At 31.8% G+C, this 13,617-nt stretch overlaps 1 protein-coding gene across 2 annotated transcripts; it reads right to left on the reverse strand.

The window, feature by feature from the left end:
• Positions 1 to 7,681: 7,681 nt before the first annotated feature.
• Positions 7,682 to 13,138, reverse strand: LOC124425997 (acetylcholine receptor subunit beta-like 1). Of its 2 annotated transcripts, XM_046967187.1 has the most exons (6): positions 12,589 to 13,138; positions 12,350 to 12,486; positions 12,232 to 12,241; positions 12,013 to 12,167; positions 10,778 to 11,825; positions 7,682 to 10,674 (listed from the first exon to the last, which is right to left on the reverse strand). In XM_046967187.1, exons 2-6 carry the CDS (start codon positions 12,388 to 12,390, stop codon positions 10,510 to 10,512), a joined length of 1,419 nt encoding a protein of 472 aa, XP_046823143.1. In that variant the 5' UTR covers positions 12,391 to 12,486; positions 12,589 to 13,138; the 3' UTR covers positions 7,682 to 10,509. The 2 variants fall into 2 exon arrangements, with proteins under 2 accessions (XP_046823143.1, XP_046823142.1); XM_046967186.1 differs by lacking the exon at positions 12,232 to 12,241 and having other exon boundaries at positions 12,589 to 13,137.
• Between the last annotated feature and the right edge of the window lie 479 nt (positions 13,139 to 13,617).

Genomic DNA, 13,617 nt, shown 5'->3' on the forward strand with positions numbered 1-13,617 from the left:
CGTTTCAAGAAGTAAATCTTTATTCTCATTGTTTTCAAAGGGACAACAAAGAAATAAGAAAAGAAAAAAAAGAAGATAAAGAAATGGGGAAACGAAAAACTGTTCCATCTTTTTGTTCTCCGCTAACATTTGCCGGAGTTCGAGATGGTGGAAGCGAAAGTCCGGTTGAAGATTTTCTATACGATTTCGCCTTATTCTTTCCCTTTATTGTTGTTAAATATTTAAAAGATAAACGAAAAAAAGATAAAGAAAAGATTCAAAAAAAAAAAGAAAAAGATAATCGACAACGTACACACTAATTCACATTGATCGACGTATTAAAAAAGAATTGAGAAAAAAAAGAAAAGATTATTACAGATATTTTCGATAGATAATTTCGTTTTAGAACGAATTTAGATGGACGAACGAAATGTATTAAGATGAGAAATAGGCGATAACCACGATCCTTCGCTGTTATCCGGGATATTAATCTGAAATTAGTATTTAGTTTAATCAATCGCTTACTACTACTTGCCACACAGGGTACCGTCGATTTGACTGAAAAGTTATATTATTCTGTACGTTGATATATATATATATATATATATATATATATATATATATATATATATATATAGATATTATAAGACAAATAAAAATAATATTATAAAATCTTGTTATTAGAGCGATTACGTGATATGAATAATAAGAGACAAGAAAAGGAAAACGAAAGAAAGAAGAAATGATCAAAGTGAATATATTATAAATGCCATGTGTGTTATACGAATTTGAATATTTACATATATACGAGTAATTTCGAAAATGAAACGGGAAAGTCGGCACTGAGAAAGAACAATTTTTGCGCGATACCAATACAATTTCATTTTCCTAGCCGGCTCAGGAAAAGCATACGAATAGAGTTTTCGTCATCTTGTTTGATATGCGGAAAAAGAAAATAAGGATCTAAAAAGAGAAAATTTCTCAAATAAAAATCATTCCGCATGAATCGTCAGCGTATGAGTGTGTGTGGGAGGAGGGAGGAGAGGGGTGGATGGATGTGTATGTATATATATATATATGTATGTATATATATATGTATGTATATATATATGTATGTATATATATATGTGTATATATATATATATATATATATATATATATATATATATATATATATATACATGATAAATTATATAAAATAAAAATTAATAGTTCGATTTTGAATATATTTAAAGGACACGGAGGTAGGATAGAACGAATCGTTTCCACCTTCTCAAACCGAACGGCAAATCTGTTATTTAAAAGGAATCGCGCTGAAGTTAGATGCTAAGTACATTTTTCATAGGTATTAAAGAAAGATGATGTATCATTAACAATCGGGAATGAAGACGACAATGTGAATAGATTTAGAATGAATTAGAAGGAAGTAACTGACGGAACTGGAGCCTTTAAAATAAATAAAACAGAGAAGAATAATAACTCAGCCTGTCTTGTCCAATGGTGACACATGCGAGTTTGTTATATAAACGATAAACCTTATAATAATGATAACAATAATAATAATAATAATAATAATAATAATAATAATAATAATAATAATAATAAAAATAATAATAATAATAATAATAATAATAATAATAATAATAATAATAATAATAATAATAATAATAAATCATAAATCATAAATCATAAATCATAAATAATAATAATAATAATAATAATAATAATAATAATAATAATAATAATAATAATAATAATAATAATAATAATAATAATAATAATAATAATAGTAATAACAATAATGATAATACTAATAATAGTAGTAATAATAATAGTAATAATAATAATAATAATAATAATAATAATAATAATAATAATAATAATAATAATAATAATAATAATAATAATAATAATAATAATAATAATAATAATAATAATAATAATAATAATAATAATAATAATAATAATAAGAATACTAATAATAATAATAATAATAATAATAATAATAATAATAATAATAATAATAATAATAATAGTAATAATGATAACAATTACAATAATGATAACGATAATGATAATGATATTTATTAATAAAAATAAAAAAGAAATTCTCGCCTGTATAAAGTGTTGAAGTTTTCTTTTTACATCGTTCAGGTACAGTTAATGTGACCTCTATAAAGTATTGTTTTCAAGGTTGAATATAGATAATGATAAAGAAAGAAGGGGAAATAGAGGAGGGATCGTAGTGTAGCGCAAATGTCGAGATAGGATGAAGCGAAATGTGTGGATAAAAAAGAATGCAAAAAAGAGAGATATTGGTGGGAATAAACGATGCCGTGATCTTTCGAACGTCTCGTTTATCTGTCGATCGAGTGCGTTTTCGATGCAGGAAAAGCGAAAAAGAGAAGAGAGAGAGAGAGAGAGAGAAAGAATGATGGTGTAAAAAAAGGTCGCCCCGTTCGGCTCGCATTAAAAGTGATCGAAATCGAAACGCCTCTTTAAAAATAACAAAGAAAAAGCAAATAAAAATAAAAAAATAACAAAATAACAAACAAGCAAACAAACAAAATCGAATCTCAACATAAATCTGATTCGTATTTTCGTGTTTTTGATTCCGTAAAATGTACTAAAGAGATATTTTGCAAATTTTTTTTTCAGAGAAATATTAAACGTGTTTTTTTTTTATTTTTCTAAAAATCGTTGTGTCCGTAAAAATTTATTCGTAATTTTTCATTTGAGGTTATTCCCTTGCGATACGCACGTGTACTCGTCGTTAGAAATTTCAGTCAATCAACTAAAAGACAATCTTTCGAATTCCGAAAAGTTACGATGACGATTAGGTGTCGATGTGATTTAACTGTTAAAACGAAAACAATGATTATCTTTGTTGTATGTTGCTTGTTTCGATCTAATCATCGTAATTTAACGTATTGCAATCAACACCCAACGAGGTTACGTACCTACATTAGTACGTGTTTCGGTATTCCTAGTACTCTTAATATCGAATCTGGCACGTAACGAGAAATAGATTCAACGTATACAATATAATGTCGATCTAACACAGCGAACGACATCGATTCCACGATGATGCTCATTATTGATTCAATATCGATCAATGCTAACTGTATATTTTATCATGATTGATGAATCTGATGTTACAAATTGGTCGAATCTATCGTTGAAATAAGACACTTTATAAAATGTGTTCAAGATATAATGTTACGCATAAGGATCTTTTCTAAAATAATCGAAATATTAGAAATATATTCAGACGTTTAAATATCAGATACTTATCTATTTTCTAAAAAGTAAACGAAAGTCTCGACCTAACAAAAAAAAAAGAAAAAAGAAAAGAAAAAAGATATGAAATAAAATTGCAAAACGTTAAAAAGGATGAGACCGATAACCAACGCCATGTTTCGATTAATCGATCGCTTTATATCTTATCTTAATAAGGTCTATTGTATTATAGCACGCCAATGTCTTCCGCCATTAGTCTCCAAGTATCGCATTAATACACTAATACGTAAAATTATAAAAGTTTCTTTCGCTCGTGAGAGTAAATACAATGATGATAAATTAAATTGTGCAATTGAACACAATCGATTCGTTGAAAATGTTAATATGATTAAAAACGTTCCAATAAATTTCTTCTATTGTCAATTGGATTTGTAACTAATCCTTGAATAAAATTCGATTCATTTGTCACTTTTTATTAAACTTCAATGAATCGATTCGTAACTTTACGAACGATCTTCGTCATATTTTGGATCGAATAAATGGAAATTCAACATAATCGATTATCGTCGACTCGAACCACGAAAGAAATTTAATCGTATTTAAGCTTTTTAAGAGAGACAAGTTAGGCTTTTCAAATATTTAAAAAAGGCATTAGGTTAGCTCGGAAAAAGATCGAATAGATCAGTCGAGACGTTTGAAGGATTTATCAGCGATTTTCCATTCTTGATTGATCATTCTTTATACATACGTACATATATATATATATATATATATATATATATATATATGTATATATATATGTACATATATATATATATAAATATATAATATATATATACATATATGTATATATATATAAATACATAATATATAATATTTATATATATATACATATATGTATATATATATATATATAAATACATAATATATAATATTTATATATATATATATATATATATATATATATACATATATACATATATTATATGAAAGAAAATTATACAGAAAAATATATTATATACAGAATGAGTAAATTACGATCGATGAAAATGCGCGAATGATGTTCGAGGGACTGTCCGAATACCTAAATTACAAATCAGATTCATAAATAATAATAATTATAAATTAATTGGCGGTAGCGATGAGTCGATGTTTCTTCTCATTCTTTACGGTACTTTTCATCGTAAATTTGTGTTGTCGTAAAAGTATTGAACGATATTTTTAATACTTATTTCGAATGCGAAAATCCATTGTGATAGTACTGTGATCGAAGGAATACGAGAGTGTAATTTTTTAAGGACATGATGGAAAGTACTAGGAAAAATAATTAGAAACATATTGGTGTATAAACAAAATTTCAAAGGACTCGTAATTATCAACAAAGAAGTCGAGAAAAGTAAGCTATTCAAGAAATATATAAATTTGTACTTATTCATCTTCGTTTAAGTTCTTACGAAGATTAGATTCAAGAAATGTTCTTCAACGATTTTTCGTAATTCTCGACGCATTTTTCACCGGTAATGTAATTTCGTACAGTCTGTATACGCGAAAATAATAAAAACATAAATGAATTCCAAGCAGTGTCAAGGATCTATGCTCATATATTTGAGGAAAGATGTTAAATAAGATAACCAAAGCGCAAGTTCATCTATCGTATCTATTATCGAAGATCGATCGATCATAATTATCCACATATGGTTTATCGATTGTTCTGTCGATATGATAAAAGAGAGCGACGATCCGTTTTCGAAATTTTCTCATTTGGTAATTTCGACTAATCGCGACGTGATTGTTGAATCGTCTCTAATTAATAACTAATGCTAATCAAATGATCAATGCCAAACGGTCGATTTATTAACGGTCGATGAAAAACGCGCGCGAGCTTTTAATGAGCAGCGAGTATAATTAGAATTAAACCGATTAGGTGAGACGCGAGTTTTCAAGTGCCAAATCTTTATAGCTTACTTCAAACGAATGCGCGAAATCGCATAGAAACGTTAACTAGCCAAACACGAGGATGAAGAGAAGAGTGTACGATAAAGTATTTCTAAGGAAGAGAGAAAGGAAAACGCACGGCCGTTTATAATAAGAATTTTTTTTATACTAACGATTAAGTTGAATTTTTTTTCTTTCTTCTTTCTTTTTTCTTTGTTATGTTCATTTTCCTTTCTTGCTTATCGATTTATTATTCCACGTCACAATTTTCTTCCACGTTTCTGCTCACTTTCATTTGCTTTCCGTGTACTTTCCGTGCGATTAAAATAATCGATAATAATAATAATCCAATTAGCGTTGAGCTCGATCCGTTCATCTGCAGCGCGACCAAGAAAAAGAACGGAATATCTTCTTGTCAGCCTCGAATTACGCTTTGCTCGCAATATGAAATTCCGTGTCAGTCCTCTTCTTTCTAGGATAACCGCGATCGAGAAAGGTTCTGGCCTTGATGCAGAAACGTGTATACAAAGAAAGCGAGATAAAAATTTGCGTAATTAAAAGAAAAACAAACGAATGGACGAACGAACGAACGAACGAACGAACGAACGAACGAACGAACGAACGAACGAACGAACGAACGAACGAACGAACGAACGAACGAACGAACGAACGAACGAACGAACGAACGAACGAACGAACGAACGAACGAACGAACGAACGAACGAACGAACGAACGAACGAACGAACGAACGAACGAACGAACGAACGAACGAACGAACGAACGAAAGAACGAACGAATAAACACGTCACAGCCATAAATTGAATTTAAAACGATTTTTACAAAAGGGAGTTATTTGTAAACGAAAAGCGGTATTTAAAAAGATAAAAGAACAAAAAGAAAAAAGAAAAAAAGAAGATAAAACGAAAAACGAAGCAGACAAGTTGTAATCATTTTTTCAACAGGCAATTCTCGTTCCTTTCGTTTTTTGATCTATCACGCTAGCTCACTATGTGCAAAATGCGGAAACTCCGTTATCCAGCAAAACGAAATCTGATCTATCGAAGGAAAGATATATATAATAAGTTATGTAAAGCTGAACGTCTCAGAGACGAAAGAATAAAAGGTGAAAGGTAAAGAGGAATAGAAGAAGAGGCAAAAAAAGAAGAAACGATAACGAGAGAATAATCGCTAAATTTAATGAAAACTGGAATGATTAAACGTGTATCATTAAACATAATCTATACATATTTAAACTATTGAATGATAAAGGTCATATTCGTATAAACCAAAAAAATTAATAATCAATTAACTGAATATTAAAGCTAGCCTGTAATCAATAGAGACGTAGTTAATACTTTGACAGTAATTATAGGGGCGATTCAAGGTAGATTTGTTAGAAGTTAGGGTCAACTTTATCGAAATCACTTTCTCTCTAAACTAAAAAAAAGAAAAAGAAAAAAAAAGAAAAAACCTAATTATCTTAAATTAACCTATGAATTTTAAATGAAAGAAGTGCTGAGAAAAATATACACACTCTTACACACATTTTACATACATACACACACATACACACACATAAACACACGATGACACGTGACTATTAAAGAGACCGATTATATATTGACACGATCTATCTCTTCTAATACCTAATAACATTATTTCCCTATATACTTTAAAGAAAAAGATCGTCTTCTATATTGTCCACCGTTACTCAGTCGTCGATGCGTTTACAATGATGCCACAAGTGTAATCATTTAATAAAAAATGGGCGTATCTCGAGAATTCTAGAGGAGGAAGAACGCCAAATAGTTAGTTCAACTGAACGAGAAAAAAGGAAAAGAAAACAAAAATACGAATGACTATTAACTACTACTACTACTATTACTACTACTAATACTATTACTACTACTACTACCACTACTACTATTACTACCATCACTACTTTTTTCCCGTTTGGACCCTGGTGGGATGATGCGATTGAACTGACTCACCCCGATCTCACTTGACTTTTAATTATGCCTCGACAATAGCCTAGTCTAACAATAGTAAATTCATATTGAAGGTGACAAACAAGATTAATGAAAAACATTTGTTATATTTCTATGCTGGGCTCTTTTTCGAGGCAGAAAAAAAAACGTTGATCAATATGAGAATCCCTGTTAACTGGTGAGCACATAATCGCCGCATTGTAATATTATTACCATTATTACGTTATTATGAAATTGTTGAAATAAATGAAATGAAAATAAACGTCTTCCATTTCCTTCTTTTTTATTTTCTTTCGCGTATACACGTGATGCCCATCCCAACGTAATAATCGCGATGGGCTAAAAAAAAAAGAAAAAAAAAGAGAAAAAATCAAATAATACTTACCTACATCACTTAATGAATACACCTGCGAAACGATATAAAAAAGATTATAATAAAAATAATAATGATATAAAATAAATTTTAAGAAATAAATAAAACTTGTAAAAATCCAAGAAGATTTACTACGAGATATCTACGTAAAAGAATAAAATTCGATTAAATTGATGCGACTTTATTTTCTCGTAAAAAGAACTATCCATGCTGGTTCCTTAATCGAATAACATCTTTATTAACTAACAAATTAATTTTATGTACGGGCATAATATACATCATGCATAATAAAGTACAAATCTTCGGCTTAACAGTTTTCCCGCTTACACATAACGTAAATTAATATACATTCGATAATACGATCATCTTTTTCTCTATTAGATAAAAGAAATTCAGTTTTGCGCAGGTATAAGTCTGGCTCGTCTTATTACAAACAGAGCACGCCTTCATACTTTGCCTTTCACTTTATTATTTACCTAACAACAAACACGTTTAAACCACTAGGAATTGTGCCAGTGTTCGTCGAACTTACAATAATATTAACATATTTAATTTAACCGAATGAGGTACTCCCTTTGATAATAACATATATCACCGTTATCCTACTGCCACATTTTTTTTTTCATACTCACACATCGTCGGCAAAAACTGGTCTCGATTGGTTTATAAAAAACGCATTATGAATGCACATAGAGTAAAATAAAAAAATGAATCAAAAATCGGCAGGTAGCACAAACCCTAGTCAGCTTATATATCTGATGTCTACATCCTAATTATTGTATTTCTTTGAGGAAGACGCATGGCACACTATCCAAGAGGAGTCGACGCTCTAACGATTAATTATTTTCAAGCAAGCTCTTTTCGGATCCTATACGATATAGGTAAGGTAAACATGATTTTACTCGAGACATCGAAATACTTATAAAAAAAAAAGAGCTTTACAAGCTATTCGATCGTTAGAGCGTCGACGCAATACACGCTAATTGTAGGTAAGGAAGATTTTCGATAACTTCCGAAGATTTTTAAACGACTTCAATTCGTAGTACGATATATATATATATATATATATATATATATATATATATATATATGTATATATGAATTATTTCACCTGAAATAATCACATGCCGAAAAATTATTTCATTATAGCTCTGATTGATCGACAATAGAAACGGAATGGCATTTACAATGGAATTACGAGGATGGCTCGTTAATGATTGATAAGCATAAAATTAACGATCACAATCGCTAATAATTATCGTTTCTGCGAATCAAACGAAGCACTCTCTATATATTTACAAATGGTTTTACTTATTTCTCATCTCTTCTTTTCCTATATCGATAACGATGGGATAAATCTCGAGGCACCAGAGAGGCAATAATGTATCCAATAAAATTAACGACTTGAATATTTCTTTTTCTTCTTCTTCTTCTCCTTTTTCATTCATTCATTCATTCTTCTTCTTCTTCTTCTTCTTTATTTTCTTCTTTTTTCATTTTTTTTTATTTCTTTCATTCTTTACGAGGGACGAACATTCTATTAGAGAAAACATGACCGTTTAACAATCTTCTGTACAATATGGATGCAATTATTATGGTTTATATGTACGAGTAGTAGATGTCTGTACGAATACGTACGATATTCTAACAACGAATAAAAGTACGCAGGGCCGTGACATTGTGCTTCTAATGTGTGCGTTTATAAAGCTATTTAGTATGATCTGTCTCGATCAGCACAGAATCCCATTATCGACAAATAATACAATCGATCTTTTCACGTCCACCATTTATATTTTTCTTTCTATTTCTATCGATAAATCACTGAACATTAATACTTCCAAAACATTCGTCTTTCTTGGCTCGTCTCTTTGACAAAAGTTATGTTTCATTTTGTTCAAATACGATTTCATCATTACGATATATGTATGAGTCGAAATTAATTAAATATCGTTTTATAGTTTCGCTCGTTCTTTCTTATAATGATGAAATCGACGCAATAAAATTCAAGCGCAAATTATTTAGACATGTTTGGTTCAACGATACAGAAAGTATATCATTTTATCGTTAGATATTACATACTCTTATTGTAATATATATTTTCAAAATTATATTTTGACGACGAACCACCAATGCATTTTTGTTTCATGGTGTTCTTTTAATGACGAAAACAGACGCAATCGAGAAAAACAGAAGACAAACATTAACAAATGCCGTTTGTTTTTACTTCTGATTCGATTCCTCAAGTTCGCGGGACGAAACGTGTGATAGATCAGTAGCGTTTAGGGAAGACAATAACGGTAGAGGCAACTACGATAGCTCTAACGATATTTTTCTATTCTCGTTGAAAATTGTTATTCTTTATAATCAACATTCTGTATTTTCGCTCTCGATCCATGATCAACGAATATTTAAGAAATTATTAATAGATTTTCGCTTAAACTTTTAGAAACGTTAAAAAAAAAGAAGAAAGAAAAACAGATTCTTAAGCCTCTATCACATATATCTTTGTATTACTGTTAAAATAATCAACATAAAGAAATGAAGCGATCGTATGATTAAAAATCGCCGTTTACATATATATATATATATATATATATATATATATATATATATATATATATATATATATAATGCCATTTTGTTTAATAAGACTTCTTAGGGCAATTACACGGGCTTCGTAATTTTGTTTATTCACAAAGAAAAATGCAAGAAAGCGCTCTCGATTAAATTTCTTGGACCTCCTTACGAACAATACGAATATACGTTTTATAGTTTCAACGTAACGGTAACATCGCGAATTCGTATGCCATCGTTCATACGAGAATTAGGCGAACACCCGTTAAATGATTATTTTGCATTTTTGCATATGTTCCAGAAATATTTGACGAAATATCTTAGCGAACGAATACGCATTTGTAAAAAAGAATTTTCTTCGTCGTTGATGACCGTTGAAACTTGGCGAAGAATAATATACGACAGAATGGATAAAGCGATTATTTGCCGCGATAAATCTCTATGATATGATCCTGATCCACATACTCGAAAATATGGGGTGCATCCATTAGGATCCCTATAGTACCAGCTGTGGTGACTATGAAGAAGGTGTAAAGTTGTAATCGATCGATCACCATCGCAACGTATTTCCAATCTTCCCTTGTCTAAAAAAAAAGAAAGAAAGAAAAAAGGAATGAAGAAAAATGAAAGGTTTGAATAAAGAACATAATCTATCATAACTGTAGAAGAAAAGAATAATCGGCTCACCTGTATATACAGATCTTCGTTTCTAAGATGCTCAGCAATGAATTCAACTGCCTCAGTAGCTTTGCTTGCTTCAGGACTTAGAAGAACAGAATCCGAACTTTCGGATCCCCTTCTATCGCCAAGAGCCTCACCAGCACCTGCTGCGCTCGAGCCACTAGTCGTATGATGAACCTTACGATTGATCTTACAATTTGGATGATGCAAATCGGATAACTCCATTACTTCCATCTTACTCTTTGCCAAAGAGGATGGCAGATGTTTTGGCAATTCCGTAGGACTGCCGGAATAAGTCGAAGCTGGCAAAGTTACGCTTGGATTCTCCATCATCCATCTGAGACGTGTCTTCTTTGGTCGCCGCATTAAAAGAAACTTTGGTAGATACTTCAGAAAGACTTTTCGTATCATTTGCGGCATCCTGTGAGTACGTGGCCCACGGAAATTCCAATTTATAATGATCACGGTTACCAGAATACTAACGGTATTCATGATGAAAGTAAAGAGAAGATACTTGGCTATCAGCGGTAATACGAGAGACGTAGGTGGTAGGATTTTGCTAACCAGCAAAAGAAACACAACTAATGATAGAAGAATACTTATACCGAGTGTCACCTTTTCACCAGCTTCCGCGGGTAAATAAAAGACCAAGACGCAAAGGAAGGAAATCAGAACTGTAGGCAAGATCAAATTCACCGTATAAAAGAGCGTCTTTCGTCGTATTATGATGTAGAACGTGATATCCGTTTCGGTTGGTAACTCGCCCTGGTAGGTATTCAAGTAAGCTGGCACACTGATTATATCCCAGGTACCACTTTTCCAGTAATCTGAGAGATCGACAAAGCTTTTGTCGTTGTAAAGGGCTAAGGATACCTGATCGCCATTGAATGTCCACGAACCAAACTTCATAATACATGTTTGTTGATCAAACGGAAAGTAGGTGACGTCAATCGTGCAAGAACTTTGGTAGATCGCTGGTGGTACCCAAAGTACTTCGCCATTCGGATAGATCAAAACGTTACTTTTGTAACGTACCTCGTAATTACCATCGGCACTGAAATAACATAAATACACAATTTGTCAGAATACACATATACACACACGCGCGCGCGCGTATATATGTGTATATATACACATTTATTAATAATATACGTGTGTAGGTTTAGCAATTTTCATGGTGAAGGTTAATCCGAAAAGAAGCTTTCTAAAGCCTTTCTAAACATATTTATAGTAGGACTTACTTGTTGAACAATACTATATCCGGCTTCCATACTTTATCGGGCGGTAACCTGAGTACTCCAATGCCACCATAATCCGCTTCATCCCATTGCAATTGATAATCCATCCATACGAATCTCAACCATACGTTCGATTTCATGATCTGATTTTTCTCATTCTGAAAATAATATTTCGTTGTATCGTTAGCCAAATGTTTCATCCAAAAAAATTTCAATGCTTACCAATTTGATCCTTTAAAGAAAAGAAATTCCTTTAACAAGCGAAAGAGGAAAGAGAAAAAGAAAGAAAAGAAAAGGAAAGAAAATCGTCTTTCGATTTTGAAAAAATAATCAAACCCACCACGTTGATAAGCTGAACGAAGGCGAGTCCAAATTTGACATGCACCTTCTCTGTCATATTTTGCACCGGTCTGATCAATTTGTTGTAGCCTCTAAAGAGATCTCGTACCAACCTCTCCTCATCTTCGGAGCAGAGACCTACGAAATGGTTTGACTCGTTTATGTGGAATAATCTTTAAAAAAATTTTATAAAAATATAAGACTTTCATTCGAACATTGACATTGGATTTCGCCGCTTACCGATGCAGAGTATCGACGATATAAGAATGAATCGTGCAAAGCTCAAAAAAATATACATTTTTGGAAGGCGTTGTCGAGGTCCCACCCGTATACTCGTGCGCTCGATGTCAGACCGGGCTGCAGATCAATATGAGAGCGCAGACGCTAGCCAATAAGTGCATTTCCTTTCTTGCCGTCTCTGTCGACATTCAAGCATCTCGAAAAAATCTCGTTCGAATGATCATTGAATTTCTACCAATACGATCTTCACGAACTTGACAATACGGGGGAGATGATGATCGTGGTGGTGGTAATGGTGGTAGTAAGAGAGGAAGAAATATCAGGAAAGGTTGGACTAGAAATAAATTAATAAAAAGAAGTAAAATAAAAAAGGAAAGAGAAAGAAGAAGAAGAATAAGAAGAAAAGAGAAAAGAAAAGGAAAAGAGAAAGATGCGTTGATCGCGTATAACGCACTCATCAAAAGACTCGCGTACAGAAGAGAGATGAACGTTCGTAGCTTGGACTGGCCTCTCCCTACGACTCGCACCCCACCGTAGTAATCGAAGGGTGCAAGGGTGGTAACCTCTGACATGGATGCGAGAGATCTCGCTAGCTAGCGCGCCGATACGTCCTTCTGCCGGAGCTGTTTTATCGAGGGATTCTGGACAAGTTTTATAAACGTTGGTAGTATCTTTCTAGACCGGCGACTCTCTCTCTCTCTCTCTCTCTTTCTCTCTCTCTCTTTCTCTCTCTCTCTCTCTCTCTCTCTCGTTCTCTCTCTCTTTCTTTCTAAATATATATATATATATATATATTAACTGTCTACTTTTTCCAATAAGCTATGGTAACTATTTATTTAATTATTTTCAATCGATTAAAGGCCAATTATTTCCTTCTGTTCTTTCAAACCATATAAGAACGATGTTTCGAGGAAATATATTTTGAAACGAGTGTAGAAACAAACCTTATTTTTTGATTATGAACTGGAAGATTTAAGAGAAAGTGGAGAAGTTCTTTCTATTAAATTTCGAAGGAGGTAATTAATCGCA

Source organism: Vespa crabro, chromosome 8 (assembly GCF_910589235.1).
Source record: "Vespa crabro chromosome 8, iyVesCrab1.2, whole genome shotgun sequence".
In the NCBI taxonomy this organism is placed as follows: Eukaryota; Metazoa; Arthropoda; class Insecta; order Hymenoptera; family Vespidae; genus Vespa; species Vespa crabro.